Source organism: Pistacia vera, unplaced genomic scaffold (genome assembly GCF_008641045.1).
Source record: "Pistacia vera cultivar Batoury unplaced genomic scaffold, PisVer_v2 Contig550, whole genome shotgun sequence".
Classification (NCBI taxonomy): Eukaryota; Viridiplantae; Streptophyta; class Magnoliopsida; order Sapindales; family Anacardiaceae; genus Pistacia; species Pistacia vera.
Window position 1 is genome coordinate 272,780 of NW_022196391.1, and position 24,624 is coordinate 297,403.

General features: G+C 37.9%; 1 protein-coding gene and 1 pseudogene across 1 annotated transcript; both read left to right on the top strand.

Annotated features, from left to right (window-relative positions):
* Positions 1 to 486: 486 nt before the first annotated feature.
* Positions 487 to 5,195, top strand: LOC116107969 (nitrilase-like protein 2). Its single transcript, XM_031394255.1, has 9 exons — positions 487 to 756; positions 1,430 to 1,566; positions 1,749 to 1,877; positions 2,825 to 2,883; positions 3,368 to 3,480; positions 3,594 to 3,686; positions 3,862 to 3,964; positions 4,139 to 4,221; positions 4,898 to 5,195. The coding sequence occupies exons 1-9, from the start codon at positions 505 to 507 to the stop codon at positions 4,937 to 4,939; spliced, it is 1,011 nt and encodes a 336-aa protein (XP_031250115.1). The 5' UTR covers positions 487 to 504; the 3' UTR covers positions 4,940 to 5,195.
* A 362-nt stretch (positions 5,196 to 5,557) lies between these two features.
* Positions 5,558 to 19,450, top strand: LOC116107998 (annotated as a pseudogene).
* Positions 19,451 to 24,624: the final 5,174 nt, after the last annotated feature.

Consider the following 24,624-nt stretch of genomic DNA (forward strand, 5'->3'; position numbering starts at 1 on the left):
ATTTTGTAGAGTAGGTTGTAAGGAGTTCAACGGTGATCTCGGATGTGATTTTGAACTTTGGAATCGGCTAAAAAAACCAAAAACTGTCGGCTTAAGCATTGCTAACGTAAGCCTTTTTGCTAAATGAACCAATCTTTTGTCAAATAAAATGCTGGCGCACTTTAGTATGCTAATATGTACTGCGTTATAGCAAAAAGTTAGAAATATGTTAAAATAAAGGAAACAAGATACTTTAATGGTGAGAATTTAAAATAAATGCAATTAATTTCGCTAAACTTCGGCTGGGAATATGTGTCGTGTTCTCTTGTTTTTGTAATGAGTTGACCTAACTTATAGAAACTACTAAAACTACGGAGTGAACTAACATAGGAGACAAACTTAGGGGTCACCATAAAAAAGTAACAAAATGGGGTAATTAATAATTACATAATAATTTAGGGCGTGGAATAAGACAAAAACAACGAGCCGTAAAAAGCTAGAGTTAGTTTCTTCAAATCAAACGACATGTCATTTTGTTTCCATCTAACTCGCATCACTCTTCCTCTCAGGACGGTCAGATTATCGTCAACCCAACCTAAACCCAAACACACACTCACAACCCGCTCACGTTTAAACTCAATATCTGTGCAGTCACGTGCCGGCGATTCGGAGTCAGCCATGGCAGCTGCCGCCAACTCAGTCCGAGTGGCCGTCGCTCAGATGACGTCAATTAATGACCTTGCCGCCAACTTCGCTACCTGCTCTCGCCTGGCCAAAGTAAAACAATCATCACTGCAAATTTTTGTTTTATGCATTTTTTAAAATTTGTTTGGTTTTGTTTGTTTCTGTAACGTTTATTGCTTGACTTTGATATTACATCTACTTGTAGTTAGCATCTACTTATATTTTTTTGTAATTAATGAATTAACTGTAATCTCAGACTGAATTGTGAGTTCCTTTTTAGAACTGTGCCGTATCTTAGATTTATCAATGCATGTAGGGAATTGACATGTGTATTTTTATATCATTCAAAAGAGAAAAAGTTATCCATCTTAACCAAATGAAAATTCTGTGTTAATATGAATTCATAATAAAATGGGAATTGTATTATGATACTCTTGGTGATGCCTATCAAATGCATGTAAAATATTATACAAAATTGAAACGAGAACTGTTCATGGAGAACTCAAGCTCAACATTCATATTTTAGATACTGCTTCTGGGAATTGTATTATGATATACTCGTGTCACTTTTTAGTGATGTTGCACTATGTTGGGAAGCTTCTTTATACTGTTTCTTATGTCATCACGTAAAATGTCAATTTATCAATGATAGTGGCAATTTTTGAGAAGTAGTTATTAGGGTACTATTTTGCTGTTTTGATATTGGTTATGTAATAGTTTGTGTATAATTCCATTTAACTAATTTTTTAGTGTTTGTTTCTCCAAGGAAGCAGCTTCTGCTGGTGCAAAACTACTTTGCTTTCCCGAGAACTTCTCCTATGTTGGTGCCAAGGATGGGGACAGTCTTAAAGTTGCGGAACCTTTAGATGGGCCAATAATGCAACAATACTGCTCTTTAGCAAGGTGTTTAGCTAATGTTTCATTTTTTATTACTGATCTGTCACCTTTACTCCTTTTTCATTATTTGCTTCTAGTTTCACTTTTCTTGATTTAATGCCAGAGTTTTGCATGCTGTGTGCTCACACGTTGAATCTTTATGTTTTTTCATTCATCTAATCGACTTTCTTCTCATTCATTAATTACAGAGAATCCAGCATTTGGTTGTCACTTGGAGGCTTCCAAGAGAAGGGAACTGATGATGCACACTTGTCTAACACACATGTTGTGATTGATGATGCTGGGAACATTAGGAGCACTTATAAAAAAATTCACTTGTAAGATAGTTGACTTTCAGGTTTGATTAAGAGAATTTGTTTGGTTGATCATTAGTATGGAGAAACTATAAATATACATTACTGCAATTTGTTTTAAAAGTTAATTTTGCTTGCTTTTGGTTAAAACTATTAATTTTTTGCTCTCCCAAATTCAGGTTATGTTTCTTTTTCCGAATGTCTGCTTTAAGTACAAATTTATATGATTATATTAACCCCCAAATGTGTAGACTCCTGATGGGACAAATGTGCCTTGATTTGGGTGCTGCAACTTTTATTCTTTTCCATCTTCCAACCATAGCAGCCAGACATTACCTTCTATTCCCACATATATGTAGTCATGACCAGAAGTTTTCATTCTTTACTCCCAGCCTTCATTTCCCGCTTCACATAACAAAAGGGAAATGGTTTTCTTGACACGTAGAACAATGTAAATGGAGATTTGTGATGGTGGTAACATGGCCAAGGATGAAAATTGATTTGTTGTCATTTACCAATGGAAAAGATGGTGATTCAGATGGCTGAGACAGTTGAATGGTAATGATGGTTCTAGCTAGTGGGTGAAACATTGATGGTCAGAAAATTATAGAAAGGTGTTTGAAATTGTAATCGGAGGCCTCTTGGTCTTTAGCTCTACAAACTGTCTCAGATCAGTAAAGATACCAAAATAAGGGTTAATAAAAAGAAAGCAAGGAAATACAGGACCTATTAGGAAGGAAGTGAATCTTGGTGAACCAAGAAATACATATTTCATTTCTGAAAAGCTTCCTTGAACTATATGTGGCAGAATTACTTTTTTTTTTTTAATCACTTTCCTTGACTGTGTGCCATTTTAATTGAGCTTTCTTGGATGTATTATGTTTCTCGGTTTTAATAATTTTGTAGTCCTTGTCATGATATGTGTTTCTTGAAATGATGATTTAAATAAAATATTTATTTTCTTTTTGAAGGTTTGATGTGGATGTTCCTGGTGGAAGATCATACAAAGAAAGTAGCTTTACAGAGGCAGGTAAACCAGTTACCTATGTGTCTAATGAAAAAGAAAAAAAAGAAAAAAAAAAAAAAAGAAAACCTATGTCCCTGCTCGGAAATCCTGCATCCCAACATCTAGAGTACCAAATTTTTTCATTATTAGGAATTTTTATGTATATAATCTACCAGTTAATTCATGATCCAATAGTGTTGTCATATATTGTTGGCTTGATGCTATTATTCATTTGGTTCACCGAGTACTTAAAATTGCTTTTAAATTTTTTTGACATTAGTGTCCCTGTAACTAAAAGCTTGTAGATTTATGGATGATGAAGAGAATAAAACCAGTTTTTCAGATTTCTAGATAAATATATCGTGCCTTCTTGTTGATCTAGATCTTTTACTCTTGATACTTGTTCTTCCCTAATTCTTTTTTGAGAAAGGAAATTTTTCATTCAAGTGGTAGACCAACCTGATTGATGAAATGTAATAGCATGCATCTAATAAGATATTGCTTTCAGGCAAGAATGTTGTGGCAGTGGACAGCCCCTTTGGGCGTTTAGGGGTGACGGTTTGCTATGACTTGAGATTTCCCGACCTTTACCAGCAACTCAGGTTCCAACATGAAGCACAGGTAAGAATCTTAATGTTTTAGTATGGTAGGAAGCACAGTAAGATTCCTAATGTTTTAATATGCTAGTCTCTTTGGCATCTAAAACTTCGCATGTGTTTTATTGCAATATGCAGGTTCTATTGGTACCTTCAGCTTTCACAAAAGTAACTGGTGAGGCACATTGGGAGATTCTTCTCCGTGCACGTGCAATTGAGACTCAATGTTATGTATGGATCTATTTTCATCTCATCTCATCTCATTTTAATCAAGCTTTAAACTCAATAACATGGTGTTCGTCCAAAGTTCATATTAAAATAGTTGAAGGACAAATCAAAATTCATTAATTTCTCATTTTATATGTTATCTTGTGACCTCATCATGACAAGATGATTGTTTTATCAGGTTATAGCTGCTTCACAAGCTGGAAAGCATAATGATAAGAGAGAAAGTTATGGTGACTCACTAATAATTGATCCTTGGGGAAAAATTGTAGGTCGATTACCTGGTATGGACAAGTTCTCTTGTATAAACAAAGTATCTTTTACGCACATGTTCCCTGTCTTTGGCATCAAAAATTTAAACTTGAATTTAATTATTTAATCTTCTGTTTCGCTTATTGTTGTCATGAATTTAGCATAGATGTTGTGTTAATTAGAAAATCTGGTTTGTCCTGTTTCAGATCGATTGTCCACAGGGATAGCTATAGCTGATATTGATTTCTCATTAATTGATTCAGTGAGATCAAAAATGCCAATTGCAAAGGTAAAGTTTCAATATATTTTGTGAGGGCTTTATATTGTTAATATATTGAAAATAACTTGAACCAGAACATTATTGATTAGTGTCTGACGTAATCCCAATACCATCACAACATTGTATCACAAGTAAGATGCTTGTTAACTACCCAGAAAAAACTAGCTTATTAGATAATGCTATCTACCAAACCTTTGTAAACCCCAAGAGCCAACCCTTTGTAAGATCGCAACATGGGTCCTTATGCTTGATTCTAGCGTCATTTTCAAGGCTTGCCTACTTGGGGACAACAATTTGGGGATGAAGGCTGGCGCATCCTCTGGGTGCTTAATTAATGCCTATATTCTACTTTCTAACTGCCGAGAACTAGTTTTTTTATGTATGGAGAAATACATAACTTGTGCTTGTTTACAAGCACTGAAAAAATATCAATCTGTTATATCTTTAGTGTATATGACTGGTTAAACCTCGGTCCACTGTGTATCCGGTCTGATCTGAGCTACCTAGTTCCTGTTACTTAAGTGGTTTGCCTGGTCCTTTGTTCTCTCCAATTCTCATTCTAATGCATGTGGGGTGCATGGATAGGAAGCTTTATTTTTGTGACTTTGTTAATGATGTCAGTTGAAAGTCTGTAGTAATGAAATGGTAGCTTTGCTCATGTACTCAATACAATTTCCTATGTCAGCATCGAAAGCCAGCTGACTTCTGGAAGTCTTCATCGTTATAATTTCCCAAGATTCTCTATCCGCTATCAATGGAGCAGGTGTGTTTTAAACGTCACTGAATTCCTCTTGTAGCTTAAATCAAACAGGCATCTGTGCATTTACCCTTTCGTTTCAGTCGAAATGCTGGTATATATTGTAATTTCCCATAAGTTAAAACTTCCTTGAACTGGGCGATAATGTAGCTTCGCTTCATTTTATGTGTATTTATACGTTATTTAGATCCTAATAAATGGATATACTGTACTTGATTTAGTTTTATTTGACACGTAAGAATTGAATTGTTACATTATTGTATATTGCAGCACAAATAGTTTATACATATTGGAAAAAATTACCATTCCCTTTTTTTAGGGGTGTATTGAAAATGATCACAACTTTAGGGGTGTTTATAGAAAGAACGATCTCTCTTTTTACCCGTCTTCTTCACATTGAACTTTAACCATTAAAAATCTTTAAAAGTTTAAACCTATCAATCACTCCTATTATACTCAGCATTGTCAAGATAATTAAATCATAAATGAAAAAGTGTATGAGAGCCAAACTTAGGGGTTAAATGAGCAAAGAAAGGTAAAATATAGGATAATTTTTAATTACCCCAAATAGTTAGGGGACTACATAAATAAGATAAAAACAACGAAAGCATATGTAAGTTTCTTCAAATCAAACGACGTCATTTCGTCTCTAACTAACTCTTACCACTTCTTTCTCATGTTACAGTCGGACAATTGTCAACTCACAACCAACACAAACTCATCACCCGCTCACATTCAATTCACTGTCCGTACGCGAGTTCGAGTAGCCATGGCAGCTGCCACCAACTCAGTCCGAGTCGCTGTCGCTCAGATGACGTCGATCAACGACATTGCCGCCAACTTCGCTACCTGATCTCGGCTCGTCAAAGTAAAACAATCATTTGGTGTTGTTGGTTTTATATATACACTATATATAATATTTTGTGTTTAAGCTTGCTAATACATTGACCTGTCGTTATTTATTTGTTCAATTTTGTGAATTTAATTTGATAATCAATGAATTATATGTCAAGATAGCTTAATACAACACAATTTTTATATCTTTATGCTGCATGTGAAAGAGTGTTGATATTATTGGTAAAGAGTGTGATGTGGTCAATATTTGTTTGAGCATTTGATGGAATCACTATTTGAAGATTGAATTTTGCTTAGTTGGTTTGGGGATAACTTAGTTATTCTAAATAAGAAAACAAAAAAGTTAGGTGACATGACGTTTGTGTCACACATCAATCACTGTAGATTCTTAGTGTACCAAATTGTCGTTGTAGTAGAGTCATCTATTAAGAGAACTTACAGAGGTAATGAAAAAGAAAGTAGGTTTCGGCTGGTATTTGTTGTTACTGTTCAAGAAAAATGTATTTCAATGTAAGGAGAAGACAGGTGGTTAGTCTGATTTGTGGAAATCATTCAGGTTTTGTCCCTGTTTTCAGCAAAGATTTGAATACTCTATAAACACTTTTGATTGCAAAAACCGGGAAAACATTGTTTTAAAGTAAGGTTAAAATGTGGAGCAATTATTTTCATTGCTCTTCACCTTACCTTAGCCGCAGAAGGGGTGCAATGGATATGGAAACAGGAATTTGGTATTGCCTATCAAATGCATTTATAATATGTATTATACAAATTAAAACAAAAACTGTTTTTGGAGAGCTCGAGTCAACATGAAAACTTCTGATATTGCTTCTTAGCTTGGAAATTGTATTATGATACTCTTGGGTGTCACTTTGTAGTGATGTTACTGTATGTTGTGCAGCTTTATTATACTATTTTGTTTATCATCACATAAAGTGTCAATGCATCAAGGATAGAGGAAATTTTGGCAAACTAGTACTTACGGAACTAAAATTCTATGTTATTTTGATTTTGGTTGTGTAGTAGTTTGGTGTATAATTTCATTTAACCAACTTTTTGGAGCTTGTATCTGCAAGCAAGCAGCTTTCAAGGGGGCAAAACTGCTCTGTTTTCCTGAGAACTTCTCTTATGTTGGTGCCAACGATGAGGACAATCTTAAAGTTGCCGAACCTTTAGATGGACCAATAATGCAACGATACTGCTCTCTAGCCAGGTGTTCTTGTAATCTTTTTCCTTTAAAAAAAAAAAAAAAATCAGCTAAATTTCAACTTCTAATTTATATCCACATAGTTTATTACCTAATGTTTCATTTTTCTTTGTTCATGTGACACCTTCACTGCCATTTTTCATTACTTGCTTTTGGTCTCGCTTCTCTTGATTTGATGTAAGGGTTTTTCATGAGGCACTTTGTGTGCTGGCACATCAAATCTTTATGCTTGCTAAGACTTTCTTTTCATTCATAATTGCAGAGAATCCGGCATTTGGTTATCACTTAGAGGCTTCCAAGAGAAGAAAACTGATAATGCACACTTGTCTAACACACATGTTGTCATTGATGATGTTGGGAACATCAGAAGCACTTATAGAAAAATTCACATGTAAGATAGTTAACTTTATGGCTTCAGTTAGAGAACTTGTTTAAATTAATCATCACATGGCACAAGTGTAAATATACATCGCTGCAGTTGGTTTTAAAAGTTAATCTTGCTTAGGTTCTGTTTTCTTTTAGTTGAAAATGTGATTTTTTTTCTCCCAAATTCAAGTTATGTTTCTTTTTCCAAATCTCTTTTTTAGGAATAACTTTATGTGCAGACCCGTTGATGTCACAAACATGCCTTGATCAGTTATTTTAGATAGCTACCAAAAGGGTGCTGCAGCTTTTATCCTTTTCCGTATTCTAACAGCTGCCTAAACATTCTTCTCCCTTCCCACATATATGTTCCTTGACCAAAAGTTTCTTTTTTACTTCCCTCTAAGGTAAATGATTTCTTAATGCATAGAACAGTGTAAATGGAGATTCCTGATGGTGGTGACGTGGCTAGGGATGAAAATTGATATGCTGTTATTTAGTACTGATACAGAAGATGGAAATTAAGGTGGCTGAGACATTTCAATGGTTGTGATTGTTCTTGTGAGTGGATGGTCAGATAATTAAAGAGAGGTGATTGAATTAAATAATTGGAAGCCTCTTGGTCTTTAGTTGTACAGACTGTCTTAGATGGGTAGAGATACTAGAAGAAGGGTTCATGTAACAAATCAAGAAGATGAAGGACTGGATAGGAAGGATTGAATGAAAAATTGTTTCTTGTTAAACCAAGAAATACTTAGTTGAATTCTGAAAAACTTCCTTGAAAAATGTGTGGCACAATTACTTTTTACTTTACCATTTTCCTTGATTTTGGTGTGCCATTTAAACATGCTTTCTTAGATATATTACATTTCTTTGTTTTAATTTTTTCATGGTCCTTGTCATGATATATACTTCTTAAAATATGACAGTTTAAACAATATATTTATTTTCTTTTTGAAAGTTTGATATGGACATTCTCGGTGAAAAGTCCTACAAGGAAAGTAGCTTTACAGAAGCAGGTAAGTCATTTCCCAATGAGTTTGATCCAAAATAAATAAATAAATAAATAAAAGAAAGAAAATCATTCCTGTTGGTGGTTCAGATTTCCTGCATCCTAATAGCAAGAGTACCAAATATATTCAGTACTATGAGGGTGCTGTTCCTTTTTATGTGTCTAATATACCACTTAATCATGATCAAATATTGTTGGCTTGATGCTATTATTCAATTTGTTTCACCTATTATTTAAAAGTGCTTTGGAAATCTTTTGACATTAGTGTTCATGTAACTAATGTCTTGCTATAGGCTTATAAATAAATATTTCATGCCCTTGGTTGATCTTATAAATCTTATTTTTATTCTTGGGGATTATTAGTATTTTGCTGATTCTCTTTCAAGAAAGAAAAAAATTTATTCATGTGATTGACCAATGAGAATGATTAAATGTTCTTGAGCAACCAATAACATCAATCTTATTAGGTATTGCTTTCAGGTAAGAATGTTGTGGCAGTAGACAGTCCCTTTTGGGCGTTTGGGTCTGACAGTTTGCTATGACTTGAGATTTCCATAACTTTATCAGCAACTCAGGTTCCAGTATGAAGCACAGGTCAGATTCTTAATTTTTTAGTATGGTTGTTTCTTTACCATATAAAACTTGCATGTGTTTTATTGCTGTATGTAGGTTCTATTGGTACCTTCAGCTTTCTCAAAAGTAACTGTTAAGGCACATTGGGAGATTCTTCTTCCAGGACATGCAGATGAGGCACAGTGTTGTGTGGATCTATTTTCTTTTATCTCATCTCAATCAAGCTTTTGTCCCAACTGTGTGATGTTGGGCATATGGAAGTGATATGGAGCTTCCATATTGATGCGAACCTACCCAGATTCGTTTACTCAACCACACACAAAATATTAATCACCAAAATATACTCAAACAATTCAATGTAAACATCAAGAATCACAAATCTATATAACTACATTGAGATGTTAAGAATTACACTCATTCAGATTGATTATATCCCAACACAAGTATAACAAGAAATTCATCAAACTATAACAATGGAAGACTAATATGCTGGACTTCGAGGGCCAGCTACCTCCCCTTCACTATATTCTCTTCAGATACCCTTTCTCCATCTTCTCCTGCTCCTTTTATTCACTCCCTTCTCCTAACAGAATTCAACCATCCACCAGTCTCCTTTCGCCACCTGTCCACTCCACTTTTTCTTCTCTTCACACGTTAGTTACCTTTTTTCACAATTAATCCTCTACTGCTTCTTTCTACGCTTCTTAATTTCTTATTATATACCAGCACCTCACGTGTTGCATCACATATTTATTCAAATGGTCCATTAATTTCTCATTTTATATGCTATCCTGTGGCTTCATCTATAGGACCGTCATGATGATTGTTTTATCAAGTTATAGGTGCTTCACAAGCTGGAAAGCATAATGATGAGAGAGTGAGTTATGGTGACTCACTAATAGTCGATCCATGGGGGGAAGTTATAGGTAGATTACCTGGTGGGGACAGGTTCTCTTATATCAACAAAATATCTTTTACTATATTTATGAGCACATATTCCTTGTTTTAGGCATCATAATGTTACACTTGAACTTAAATTATGAAATATTCTATGTCATTTACTCTTACTGATTTTAGCATGCATGGATGTAGTGGGGGTAATTTCAAAATCTGGTTTGTTATGCTTCAGATCGGCTGTCAACAGGGATAGCTGTAGCTGATATTGATTTTGATGCAAACCTACCCAGATTCATCTATTCAATCACACCTTAACATGATAATCCAATGAATGCACTCACAACAACTCAAGAAATATCGTACTTATATATCTGTATTGAAATGAAGAACATTACACCAACCAAGGTAACTCCAATCCAAACAATAAGAACAACGAGGAATTAATCAAACAAGATAACAATTGAATATGAGCTTGTTGGGCTTCGAGGGCCAGCAACCTCCCCTTTCATTATATTCTCTTCTTAGATGTCTTCTCATTCTTCTTCTGCCCTTTTTATTCTATTCCTCTCTCCTAACAGAATTCCCTATCTACCATAATCCCATTGCCACTTGTTCACCCCACTTTCCTTCGCACTCACACGTTGGTTGCCTATTTACCACAATTAATCCACTACTGTCTCTAGAGGTGGGCATTTGGGACTGGGCCCAAAAGCCCAGTCCCAAAACCCGGTCCTAGGAGGCCTGGGCCCTTCTCCTTAGGCCTGGGCTCAAAATTTTTGGGGTTTTTTAAATGTAGTCCCTGTCAAATTACATAAAACTCCCTGCCAATTTTAAAATGAACATAAATTACGAGGGCTAAAATAAATTTTACAAAATTTGTAAGAAAAAAAAAAAAGATTTTACACCTTTTTTTTGTTTTTTAACCTTTGGCTGGCAACGGTCACATGTCAGCCAACGGTTATAATATAAATTAAAAAAAAAAAAATTATGCCCCCCCATCCCCAACTATACTATAAATAACCCTAAAATCTTTCATTTTTTCCACACCAATCAATCTCTCTACTCCAAATCTCCAGTCAATTTCTCATTCAATTTATTTATATTTATATTTATAATTTATTCATATTATTCAATTTTTTTCTATTTTTCAATATCATCATAATTTCATATTATTATTTAATTTCTTTTCATTTTAATTATTTATTATTTTATCATAAATTTATAATGGCTTCCTCAAATGAGTTTTATGTTCCATCCACAGAAGAAATGGAAGGCTTTAATCCATTTTCACCATTTCCTCCAGAGGAAGCAGCTGTAATTCCACAACCGCATTCGATCGGGACGAGGTGTAGCCAAACACATACGAGCTACGAGTCAATGGACACTGGCATAGCCCAACCCCCCCGACCGTCAAAGAGGGTCATGTCCGATGTATGATGATACTTCACCAAATCAAAACGGTCAAAGACAAATGGGGAGGGGGAAGAATCGTGTGGGATATGTAATTTCTGTGGAACCATTATTAGCGCTGAAAAGGGGACTTCGACGATGCAACGACACGTGGAGAAGAAGCACCCCCAAATAATGCAGTTGCCCAATGCATCTTCAAGCGGATCAGGTAGACAAATTCAAACTCAACTTAATTTTAATCCACAATCCTCAACTTTCTCAACATGGCAATACAATGCACATGTTGCATGAGAGGAAATAGCAAGATATATAGTTGCTACGGACTCTCCCATTTGTTTATCTAAAAATCCTTTTTTTATTCATATGGTTAAAACTGCATTCTGTCCTGCGTATACCCCTATTAGTAGAATTACAAGTAGAAGATATATACTAAAACTTTATAACAAAATAAATAATAAACTTAAAAACAAATTTCAAAATTTTAGGAATATATCTATTGCACTTACATCAGACATATGGGCTTGTAGATCAAAAACTGATTTTTTAACTGTCACAGTACATTTCTTAGATCATAATTGGGGTTTACAACAAAAATTAATAGGTTTTAAACCATTATATGAAAAACATAGTGCTGAAACTATTTATTTTACAATTCTTGAAGTTTTGCAAGAATATTTATTAACTGATAGAGTTGTAGCGCTAACGCTTGATAATGCAGCTGCTAACACCAGTACAATCTCTTATTTGAAAGGAGATGGATCCGCATGATGAAGGCAAATTTTTTTCACCAGAGATGTGCTTGCCACATCATCAATTTGATGTTAAAGCGGATTTAGATACTAACATTCGAAGATAGAGGGTGCGCAGAGCTATCAATTTATCGTCAGTGGTAGCAATAAAAGATGGCAAGAGTACGTCAAATATTGTAAGCAAAGGACTCACCGGTTCGACCTTTGAAGTTATGTACAGGCAGCCTATTCGTGGAACTCTACCTACTTGATGTTGGAAAGCTTTGCCAACCGCGAAACAAATTACAGTTTCGTCAACCGGAAGAACCATCCAGAGGAAGTTATCAGCTATGATGATTGGGGCGTTTGTGAACTTTTTTATTCTTTCTTCTCAATTTTTTTATGATGCTACTAGTATATTAGTGGTATTTATTATCCAACTACTAATTTAGTGTTAGATATTTTACTTCAAATTGCTAAAACTTTTGCTCAATATAGTATATAACATTTTAAGTAAACTGTTTTAAATATGGAAGAAAATATAAGAGTTGGTTGATATTTCATTCTTATATGTTAGGCCTTGTTCATATCTTAGGATTAAATTAGGTTTAAATTACACGTAGTTAACTGTATAATTACTGAATAGCCAGCATTTAGGATATGATTACGTCTTATTTGACTGACTTTAAACAAAATTGGATAGCCTTTTCTTTATATGAGAACAGGTACAAAAGTGAAGTGAACATTCAGGAGAGGCTGGACCTTAATGCAGCCCTCCGTCAAGGATCGCAAGTAACGCATGTGAACGTGGCGGAAGTTGTAGCTCCACTCATACATACATGGACCAAAGAGCTGAATCGCTACCTATAAGTGCCTGTCCTTTATGACATGAAGGAGCAACATGATAGAATATTTTTCAGTGGTGGAACCAACACAAAGTCGATCCCCATTGTAGCCCAATGGCACGTGACATTTTATCTATGTCGGTTTCTACAATGCATCCGAGTCAACATTTTCAACGAGTGGTCGGATTGTTGAAGACAGAAGATGTTCTTTAACTGATAGATGATTGAGTGATAACGTTTCGGGATTGGACTCATGCAAAAGAAGACTACAACACATCCTGAAGATCCCGAACTACTTGAACTTTTTAGGAATACAGATTTGAATGATGTAAATATTTTTGACGATGAAATGAACAATTTAATTAAAAAAATTTATTTAATTGTCTATTTGTGAAGCGTGATGTGTGAAACGTGAATTTATTTTAAAATTAAAATTAACTATTAATTAATTTATTATTTTTTTAAATTAATTAAATTTTTAGAAACTACTAATTTACCCCTGAAAATACTAAAAACCCCCCTACAAAATTTCATTTCGCCCCAAAATAAAAAAAATAGGGAGGGGGGGGGGGGGGGAGAGTTGTCCAGCCCTATACCGTCTTGGTCCTCATTTTGTTTATGGGTCCCAGGCCCATGAAATGGGACCGGTCCCAAAGGACCAGTCCCAAACGGGCCCAGGCCCGTGCCTGCTTGGGACTGGTCCCTGCCCACCTCTAATTGCCCCTTCTTACGTTTCTTACTATAGACTAGCACCTCATGTGTTTCATCAATACCCTCCCAAAGAAAAGCCACCTTGTCCTCAAGGTGGAATGAAGGAAACTACAAGTTGAGGCCCATATACTCTTCCCAAGTATTTTCATGATGAGGCAACCCTTTCCACTTAATGAGGACTTCCTGTTGACCATTGAGTAATCTTCTGATCTTGATCACCTCCTCAGGTTCCACTAGTAAAACTAGATCCTCATTTAGGCATCCGAAAGAGACTGAATGTTTGGTGGTGGAAGAATAGTTTTCTTTAGTTGTGACACGTGGAAAACATTATGAATACGAGCGGATTTCGGCAAGACCAACCTATAAGCTACGACTCCAATTTTCTCAATGATTCTAAAGGGGCCATAGAACCTCGAGGTTAGTTTTTCATTGCAGCGTGGGACTAAGGATTTCAGACGGTATGGGTGGAGCTTTAGATAGGCAGATTCACCCACTTCAAACTGGACATCCCTCCTCTTTTCATTGGCATAACTCTTCATGCGGTTTTAGGCTTAATTTAAATTGTCTTTAAGTTCAAGTAAGATACTCTTGCGGTCCTGAATTCGCTGATTTACTTCATCAACTGGAGAATTGTGATCAGTATTCTTCAATAAGGTTGGAGGATCCCTCCTGTAGAGTGCCTTGAAGGGGCTCATACCCGTGGAGCTGCTATATGTGGTGTTAAACCAGAATTCAGCCCATGGAATCCAGTGAGGCCACTACCGAGGTTGATTTCCTACAAAACAACGGAGGTAAGTCTCCAAACATCTATTCACTACCTCAGTTTGTCCATCCGTTTGTGGATGGTAGGCTGAACTCATATGAAGCTTAGTTTCAGATTGCTTGAACAACTCCCCCAAAAAATTGCTCATGAACACTTGATCACGATCGGAAACAATAGTCCTTAGAAACCCGTGCAGTCTTACCACCTCTTTAATGAAAGCTGTTGCTACTTCTTTTGCCGTATAAGGGTGCTAAGCTTAAGAAAGTGGCTGTATTTGGTGAGTCGGTCAACTACCACTAAAATGATATCCACATTGTGCACATTTGGAAGCCCCATTATAAAGTCCATTGATATGTCTTCCCAAACCTGAACTGGAATAAGGAGGGGTTGCAATAATCCTGCTGGTCTTAATGCGTCATATTTACTTTGTTGACAAACATTGCATGAGTTAACATAAGCTTGGATGTCCCTCTTCATTCCATCCCAATAGACTACATTCATAAGGCGTTTATAAGTTCTGAAAAATCCAAAGTGACCTCCAATCGGGGACGAATGAAATTCATGTAAGAGTTTCTGAATGTGAGGACCCTGTCTCAGTACCACCAAGCGGTTTTGATACATGAGATGCTTACCCATTAATTTGAAAAGATGATGACTCTAGGGATCAATCAAAAGCTGCTGGGTGAGTTGGCGTAGTTTGTCATCATTCTAAATTGCATCTTCCAGTTCATCTAACCCGCTAAAACAGCCCATTGAAATGGCGTTGTTCTCAACATTCTCAGGTCGCTGGGATAAGGCATTAGCAGCTTTATTCTCTAGCCCCGGTCTATATTGTATTTCAAAGTGTAACCCAAACAACTTCAACACACATTTATGCTAATCCTCATTCAACAGCCTCTATTCAGTGAGAAAATGCAAGCTTCTCTAATCTGTCCTGATGATAAAACGTCGACCGAGTAAGTAGTGTCTCCATTTCTGTACTGCCAACATAATAGCCATAAGCTCTCTTTCATAAACAGACTTGAGCTTTGAATTAACTGAAATTCCCTTACTTAGAAAAGCTAGAGGTATGCCTTCCTGCATTAAAACAACCCCTAATCCATACCCTGATGCATCTATTTCAATCACAAATTGCTTAGGAAAATCAGGCATAGCTAAGATAGGCACACTGGTCAGGGTACTTTTCAATGCTTCAAAGGCCTCTCCAGCTTTCTCACCCCATACGAATGAATCTTTTCTTAACAAATTAGTCAGAGGAAGTGCTATCTTACCTTACCCCTAACGAACCTCTTGTAGTACCCGGTTAACCCCAGAAATCCTCGCAATGCTCTAACATCCTTCGAACAAGGCCAATCAACAATACTCTTTATTTTTGAAGGATCAACAGCCACTCCATTCGTTGAAATCAGGTGACCTAGGTATTCTAATTATTGTTACCCAAAGAAGCATTTCTTCCGATTGGCCACTAATTGGTTTTCCAGTAGCTTATGAAATGTAATACTGAGATGTTGTGCATGTTCATCCATTGATTTGTTGTACACGAGGATATCATCGAAAAACACTAGGATAAATTTCCTAAGATAGGGTCTAAAGATCTCATTCATCAAGGCTTGGAATGTGGATCGAGCGTTTGTCAACCCGAATGGTGTAACCAAGAATTCGTAGTGCCCTTCATGAGTTCTAAAATTTGTCTTGTGGGTGTCCTCGGATCGAACTCTGGTTTGCTGGTAGCCTGATTTTAGATCAAGCTTGGAGAATACAGTGGCTCCCCCGAGTTCATCAAATAGCTCATCAATAGCCAGAATGGGAAATCTATCGGGGACAGTCAATTTGTTGAGTGCCCTATAATCCACACAAAATCACCATCTACCGTCCTTCTTCTTAACCAACAAAATCGGGCTCCAAAAAGGGCTTACACTAGGCTTGATAATTCCTAAAGCTAGCATCTCACCAATAATCTTTTCAATCTCATTCTTCTGGTAATAAGGGTATCTATATGGCCTAATGTTGAGGGGTTGGGCTTCTGAAATCAGTAAAATAGCATGATTCTAGGATCGACTTGGGGGTAACCCTGGCAATGATTCAAACACACTCTGAAATTTCTCTAACACCGGTGATAGCCTACTATTGATATCTGATGCATCCTCTGACTATTTTTGCAATTGCCCAAACTCAACCATGTACCCTGTTCCTCACTCTGCAGTGTTCTGATTATGGCCTTTAAGGATACCATCGTTTTACTAAGCGTTGGGTCTCCTAATAATGTCACAGTCTCATCGCCCAATTTGAACTTCATTATCTATTTCCTCCAATCCATCGTAGTCTCCCCTATTGTCTCAAGCCAGGCAATCCCTAAGACTACATCGGCACTACTCATGTCAAAGGGAAAGAAATCTTGGATTATCTGAACCTTCTAGACTTCTAAACACACTGCCCTACACTCTCACTCACTCCGCACTTTATACCCATCTCCAACTTTCACCCCAAAAGCCTGTGTTTTCTCCATGGGAATGCCTAAGTTATCTATGATCTCCCTGCTAGTGAAATTGTGGGAAGCCTCACTCTCAATTAAAATGATAACTTCATGGTCCCTAATGCTACCTTTGAGCTTCATCGTCTTTGGGCCATTTATACCAACCACAAAACTACAAGAAAATTCAACGCAGTGTTTTAAAACCCAGCCCGGCCCAACCGATTGAATCAGTTTAACCGAGACCTGGAAGCTTCAAAAGGTCAGGTTTAACTTTTCCGATTCACCCCAAAACCCTAAGATTTGGAAAGATGATTGGCGAACAATCAGCAACCAAAAGGTTGGGGCTTTTGAAGAGTAAGTGTCGGTGCATGGAATGGTGGTGACGGCATTGATTTCTGATGAGTAAATCGACTAGAAATCGAACAAGTTTGGCAGCGGCAACTATGGGATTTTGTCGGCGATTGGTGAGGCTAACGGGGGTGGGGTGAGGTGGGTTTTGATCAGGAGGAAGAGGGGAGTGATTCCTGGGTGATGGGGAGGGTTTTCGACCCCAGTGTCGATGAGATCTAGCCTGAAATGCCAATGTCGGTGCCGACGCCGGCGAGGTCTGAACAAAATCGAATCTATTTCGGCCAGAGCTTGAGTAGATTTTAATAGAAATGGGCTTAAGGGACGATTGGGGTTGCATCTGAGGTGTTGTCGACACCAATCAGTCGCCGGTCGATTTACATTTGAGGTGTGTTTGATAAAGCTCAAACCTATAGGGACTTACACGTAATTTTTAGGGGTATATTTGCTAAATTTTAAAAGTTTTTGTCAACATTCGCTAGAAACTTTGCCTTGTTTCACCCCGGATTGGGTTTTAAAACACTGGTTCAACGTTACCTTGCGGTTGCTCTTCTGTCGTCCTGTCACCTTCTCTCGCTTCTATCGGGTTAGGATCATCTTCTTCTTCATCAATGAGAATGATCTGGAACTGTTTTTCGCCACACTTGTGACCAAAAAAGTATTTTCCGTCGTATTTGAAGCATATCCTTTTTCTCTCTTTCGTTGAATCTCGGCCTCAGTCATTTTTCGAAACGAAAATTTTTGTCGTAAGGGAGGAGGTCTATCGAACAATCAGAAGGTGGTGGATTGGTATTCACGGGGAGAAGAACCAGCTGATGACCCCAAGATAGTCCCTTCTGCATTTCGTCAACCAGTATTTGGGTTGAATACTGATTTTAGGGTTTCTCCCGAAGTTGGGAATTTTTGCAGATAACTAGGTCGGGTCGAACTCTAGGTAAAATTCCTATACCAGGTTGCATTCAACCGGCGCTATACCCCAACCCACTCCATCTATTAAGCCTTGTTGGGCCAGACCGCATGTCTTTTAAGGCCATATTGTGCTCTTCAACCCTTTAGGCCCTCTCAATTTTTTAAATAAGGGAGTTGGGTTGGATTAATCTAAGCTCGGCCCGAATATCCCCCTTAAGCCCATTCAAGAACGTTGCATTTAGGATTTTGTCCTTCTTCTCCACTAACAATGTAGCTACAGCTTCAAATCTGCACCTATATTCTGCGACGGTGTTGGTCTGTTTCATAACCATGACTGTCTCGTAAGGATTGCTCTCTTAAGACCCACTGAACCGCTGGATTAATGTGAGTTTGAATGATGGCCAAGAATTCATAGGTGTTTTGACCTCCGTCAACTGATACCAATTAATGGCTTCCCTTTCCATACAACTGTCGCCACTGTAATCTTCCCTTCGTCAGAATTCCCATTCAAACTAAATTAATGTTTGACTTTGAAGATCCAACCGTAAGGATCCTCACCCGCAAAAATGGGCAACTCCAGTCTACGTCCTCCGACCTCACTCTGATACTGTCCCAAGCTACCTGATCCACTAGCTCTGTTTTGGTTATCCCCTTCGTGATTTCTCACATTCCTTGATGAAATATGTTCCCCTCGTCCAACTTCTCCTTCGTCTTTTCTCCTCATCCAGGTCTGTATTTCCACCATGCACTCACGAATAGTTCCCATGTCCACTCCCAATTTCGTCACCTCTCTTTCCACATTTTCTAATCTTGATTCCATTCTTGTTGCAACCATTACCCAAACAAGCTGTTCTGATACCAATTTGATGCAAACCTACCCAGATTCATCCATTCAATCACATCCTAACATGATAATCCAATGAATGCACTCACAACAACTCAAGAAATATCAGTATTTATATATCTGTATTGAAATGAAGAACATTACACTAACCAAGATAACTCCAATCCAAACAATAAGAACAACAAGGAATTAATCAAACAAGATAACAATTGAATATGAACTTGCTGGGTTTCGAGGGCCAGTGACCTCCCCTTTCACTATATTCTCTTCTTAGATGCCTTCTCATTCTTCTTCTGCCCTTTTTATTCTATTTCTCTCTCCTAACAGAATTCCCAATCTACCATACTTCTATTGCCACCTGTTCACCCCACTTTCCCTCACACTCATACGTTGGTTGCCCATTTACCAAAATTAATCCACTACTGCCCTTTCCCATGTTTCTTATTATAGACTAGCACCTCATGTGTTTCATCAGATTTCTCATTAATTGATTCCGTGAGATCAAAAATGCCAATTGCTAAAGTAAGTTTGAATATATTTCTGTGAGGATTTTATATTGTTATTGAATTGGCAATAACTTGGATAAAAAAAATTAAGGGTCAGCTTCTAGCTCAATGGCATCATAGCCTTGTGTCACATGCTTTATTAACTACCCAAAAGACTTGTTTATTAGATGATGTTACTGCCCAAGAGTCTGCCTATTTTAATCACTGTAAGATTGCAACTCTTGGGTGGTCCATATGCTTGATTCTAACCTCATTTTCGAGGCTTTATTGCTTGGCTAGTTGAGGATAGCCATTTGAGGACTAAGACTGGTGCAACCTGTGAGTGCTTAATCAATAATTGTAATCTACTCCTAACTATCTATAACTAGGGATTTTATGTATGGAGAAATGCATAACTTGTGCTTGTTTATAAGCATCGAACAAATATCAATCTTTTATGTCTTTAATACTGTATATGACTGGTTAAACCTTGTTCCATTGTGCAGTTGGCTAGCTTGAGCTACCTAGTTCCTGTCCTTTTTCTCCCAAATTCTCTTGGCTTTAGGTTATAAATCGTAATGCATGTGGGTGCATGAATAGGAAGCTTTATTTCTGTGAATTTGTTAATGATGTCCGTTGAAAGTCTATAGTTATGAAATGGTAGCTTTGCTCATGTGCTCAATACAATTTCTTATGTCAGCACGGGAAATCGATTGACTTTTGAAAGTTTGCATCTCTATGACTTCCCAAGATTATCAGATCCTCCAGCCGCTATCAGTCAAACTGGTGTGTGTTAAAAGTCACATAGAATTCCTGTTTTACCTGAAATTAAACAAGGGATAGTGCATCCATCCTTTTGTTTCAATCAGGTCCCAATAAATTAAAACTTGCTTATTTCAACTGGGCATTAATGCACTTTTATTTTGTGTACATTAATATGCCCTTTAGATTGGAATAATTTGACATTTAGTTTCTTGTCACACGTAAGATATGAAATGTTACATGTACTATATAAGAGCACAAATAATGTATTTATACTTTGAGTAACTGATGGACCCGAATTATCCAACTAGTATTCATGCAAGACAGGCAAGGGGAGACAGGGGCAAAAGGGGTAAATCATCTGAGGACAGGTGTCTTGTTAGTTATTAGAATCTGGGTGTCAAAATAAAGGGTAGTGGTACCAGGGAGAGGGGATATCATTGTTTTTGTGCATGAATTGAATCTGGGAGGTGCTGGCCCTCGAAGACTAGCTAGTGCTACTGTTTCATTCTTAAAAACTCATTGTTCTCTTTAATTCTTATTAAGATTAATATACAACTTTTACCATTTTGATCTATTTTGTTGGATTGTTGTTGGAATATTGTTGTATGTTACATTTTGGGTAAATATTAAATTGTGCTTGAGTTGTGGTTGCTGTGTGTGTTGGTGAGGAGAGTCTGATAAGGTTCTGGTTTCCATCAAACTGGTATCAGAGTTGACGGTTGTGGGGTATGGTTGGTACTAGAATAGAGAAAAGGATTGAAGGCGTTGAGACGGAATTAACGGTGGTGCAGAGAGATGTAGCCAAGGTGACGGAAATAGTGAACTCGATGAGAGAAATTTTAATGGACATGCAGAACTGGATGAGAAAAAAAGATGAAGAATGACGGAGGAACTCGTCTGAAGAAATCAACCGAGACAAGGAGGGGCGTACTGAACAAGAACCTCTTGGAGGACAGGGAGGCTTAATGCAAAATCATGGTGGAGAATGATCGAATCAAGGCAGGGAAGGGTGGAGCCGCCGAGACTGGGGTGGCCGAAAACTGGAACTACCTCTCTTCTTCGATGAGGATCCTTACAGGTGGATCTTCCGGGTGGAGCGATACTTCGCGATAAACCAGATCCACGATGAACACAAGGTTTCGTCGACAGCCCTCTACATGGAAGGAGAAGCACTTCACTAGTACTAATGGATAGAATCGCGGATGACGACGATGACCTGGCCAGTTTTCAAGGTCATGTTGCTGCAGCGATTTATTGGGACAAAGGAGGTCAGTCCCTTGGAGATGTTGATGTCAATACGACAAGGAGGAACAATGCTGGATTTTCGCTAGAGGTTTGAAGAAATCGCGGCACTAACTCAGGGCGAGAGAGAAGATGTCTTGACGGCAACCTTCCTCAATGGGTTGAAACTAGAAATTCAGGTAGAAATCAAGTTACAGCAACTAGACCTTCTGACCCGACCCAACTCCCTGACCCAAATAACCCTGCTGGCCCAACGTGTGGAAGGGAGAAATTAGGCCTTGGAGGAAGCTCAAGCAGGCCGGCCCAAACAGGTAAATATGGCCATATAAACTATGGACCCAAACCCAATTCTTATAGGGTAATGCTACGCGCACTAACAGATTTTACTAACCAGTGTACTAACTTAAAGCATAGTACGGGTACCATACACATAGTACAGGTACTATGTGTGATTTTAACAAAGGTTAGTATACTGGTTAGTAAAATCCGTTAGTACGCAAAGTATTATTCATTCTTATATGCCCAAACCTAATTCTAATTCACTTAAAGTAGATGAAAAAGACGAAAATGGAAAATCCCACAGTTCAAACACACTCTACCCATCACCCAGATCTGTCAACTAAACCCACGCTTTTTCCCAAACCATAACCCCCAATCGAAAATTTCCATCTGAAATCTATAGCAGCTCAGGGTCAACGACTTCACACAACAGCAGAACCAACACATTCCGACAAGATTTTTAGTTCAAAAAGTTGACTGAAACCAAGATACAAAGGAAGAGAGAACGAGGCTTGTGCTATCGATGTGATGCAAGGTATTCCCCAAGGCATAAATGTGAAAAGAAACAGTTCCAGGTATTGCTAGTTGAAGAAAAGGAAACTAAGGAGGAGGAGATAACTAATGACGAAGAAATGGTGGAAGAGGAAGTTCCCAAGGAAGCTGAGTTATCAATTAGTTCAGTAGTTGGAATCAATGGGCCTAAAACGATGAAATTGAGTGGCGAGATTAGAGGTAGGGAGGTTATAGTTTTAATTGACAGCGGGGCGTCACATAACTTCATAAATAGGGGGTTGGTAGAGGAACTTCAGATCCGGGAACAGCCATTAAAACATTTGGAGTGAGGGTTGGTGATGGCTATAACGTTAAGTGTCGAGGAGAGTGTAAGGGAGTGTGTCTGAGCTTGCAGAGTGTTGACATAATATAAAAAATTTTCCCGTTTGAGATAAGTAGTGCTGATGTCATTTTGGGTATAGCTTGGCTAGAAACGTTGGGTGAAACAACCACAGATTGGAAGAAGCTTGTAATGAAATTTCGTTGTTTGGGTACCACAGTCACACTTAAAGGAGATCCAGCTTTGTGCAAAACTATGGTGTCACTCAAGGGGATGTTGAAAACGTTACAAATCGAGGGTCCAGGATACTTCATTGAGTTTGAGCATATGCAACTACAGTCAACACAAGGCCCAGGCCATGTGGAGTTGATTAAGAATTTATTACAACAGCATCAAGAATTGTTTGAATCCCTACCTGGACTCCCACCAATCAGGATACATGACCATGCCATCAAACTTACAGCAAGAAGCCAACCCCCTAATATCAGGCCCTACAGGTACCTTACTATTTAAAGAATGAGATTGAGAATATTGTCTGAGACATGTTGGTTTCCAGAATTATAAAGCCGAGCAAAAGTTCATTCTCGAGTCTTGTGTTGCTAGTGAAGAAAAAGGATGGTGGCTGGCGATTCTGTGTGGACTACAGAGCTTTGAATAAGATTATAGTGCCTGATAAATTTCCAATACCGACGGTTGATGAATTTTTCGATGAATTGGGAGGAGCTTCGGTGTTCACTAAACTCGATCTTAAATCAGGTTACCATCATATTCGGGTCAAGGAAGAAGACACTTACAAGACTGTTTTCCGCACCCATGAAGGCCACTACGAATTCCTGGTAATGCCCTTCGGATTGTCAAATGCTCCTTCAACCTTCCAAGCTCTCATGAATGATATTTTCAAGACGTACCTACGGCAGTTTCTACTGGTTTTCTTCGACAACATCCTAATCTATAGTTTGGATATCACAGCCCATAAAGGCCACCTAAGTCTTACTTTTCAAACCTTGAAGCAGCACCAGTTGGTAGTGAACCAAAAGAAGTGCATGTTCGCCCAATCACGGTTGGAGTATTTGGGCCACATAATTTCCTTAGAGGAAGTGGCAGTTGACCCAGAGAAGATTGAATGTATTCTAGCATGGTCGACACCTAAAGACATCAAGGCCTTAAGGGGATTCGTCGGATTAACTGGGTATTACTAGAAGTTTGTTAAGGGATATGGCACACTGGAATAAACCTCTCACTGTGCTACTTTGCAAAAATTCCTTCTGTTGGACCGAATCCTCACAAACTGCATTCAATGAATTAAAAAGAGTAATGACTACAGTACCGGTTCTTGCTATGCCTAATTTTACTAAAACTTTTATTGTTGAAACAGATGCTTCGGGACTCGGTTTAAGAGCAATTCTGATGCAAGAAGGCCGACCAATAGCCTCCATTAGTCAAGGCCTGTCACTACGATCACAAGCCAAGTCTGTTTATGAGCGGGAGCTGATGGCAATTATTTTCGCAGTCCAAAAGTGGAAACACTACCTTCTGGGTAGACATTTCATCATCCGAACGGACCAACGTAGCCTCTGTTATTTGAATGACCAAAGATTACATGGGGAGGAGCAACAAAAATGGATAATCAAACTGTTGGGGCTAGACTATTAGATACAATATAAACCAGGGTCAAAAAATAGAGTCTCAGATGCCTTATCCAGACAAACTGATGGGGTGGAATGCAACTGTCTCTACTTGTTATTTTGGCAGCCGTAAAGAATGGGAAGAGGCTATTCAGCAAGACCCTAAGTTGAGCAAAATCTGCCGAGATTTGATTACAGACCCCAAAAGCCACCCACATTTTCATTTGGTGGGACACCAGCTTTTCTATAATGACCGACTAGTATTGCCTCACACAAGTCCGCAAGTCAACTCCTCCTTCAGGAATTTCACTCATCTCCCATGAGTGGACATTCGGGAATTTTCAGGACCTACAAACGGTTGTCTCAGGTTGTCTATTGGGAGGGTATGAAGAGTGACATTCTGACCTTTGTTGGCAACTGTGTTACATGCCAACAGAATAAATATGACAACCTCCAACTTGCCAGACTACTACAACCATTACCTATACCAAC

Excerpts from the sequence above, each read along its gene's own strand:
- LOC116107969 (XM_031394255.1), top strand. The coding sequence starts at position 505 with ATGTCATTTTGTTTCCATCTAACTCGCATCACTCTTCCTCTCAGGACG. Across the intron at positions 3,481-3,593 it reads GGTTCCAACATGAAGCACAG|GTTCTATTGGTACCTTCAGC; the intron begins GTAAGAATCTTA and ends TGCAATATGCAG. Across the intron at positions 3,965-4,138 it reads AATTGTAGGTCGATTACCTG|ATCGATTGTCCACAGGGATA; the intron begins GTATGGACAAGT and ends GTCCTGTTTCAG.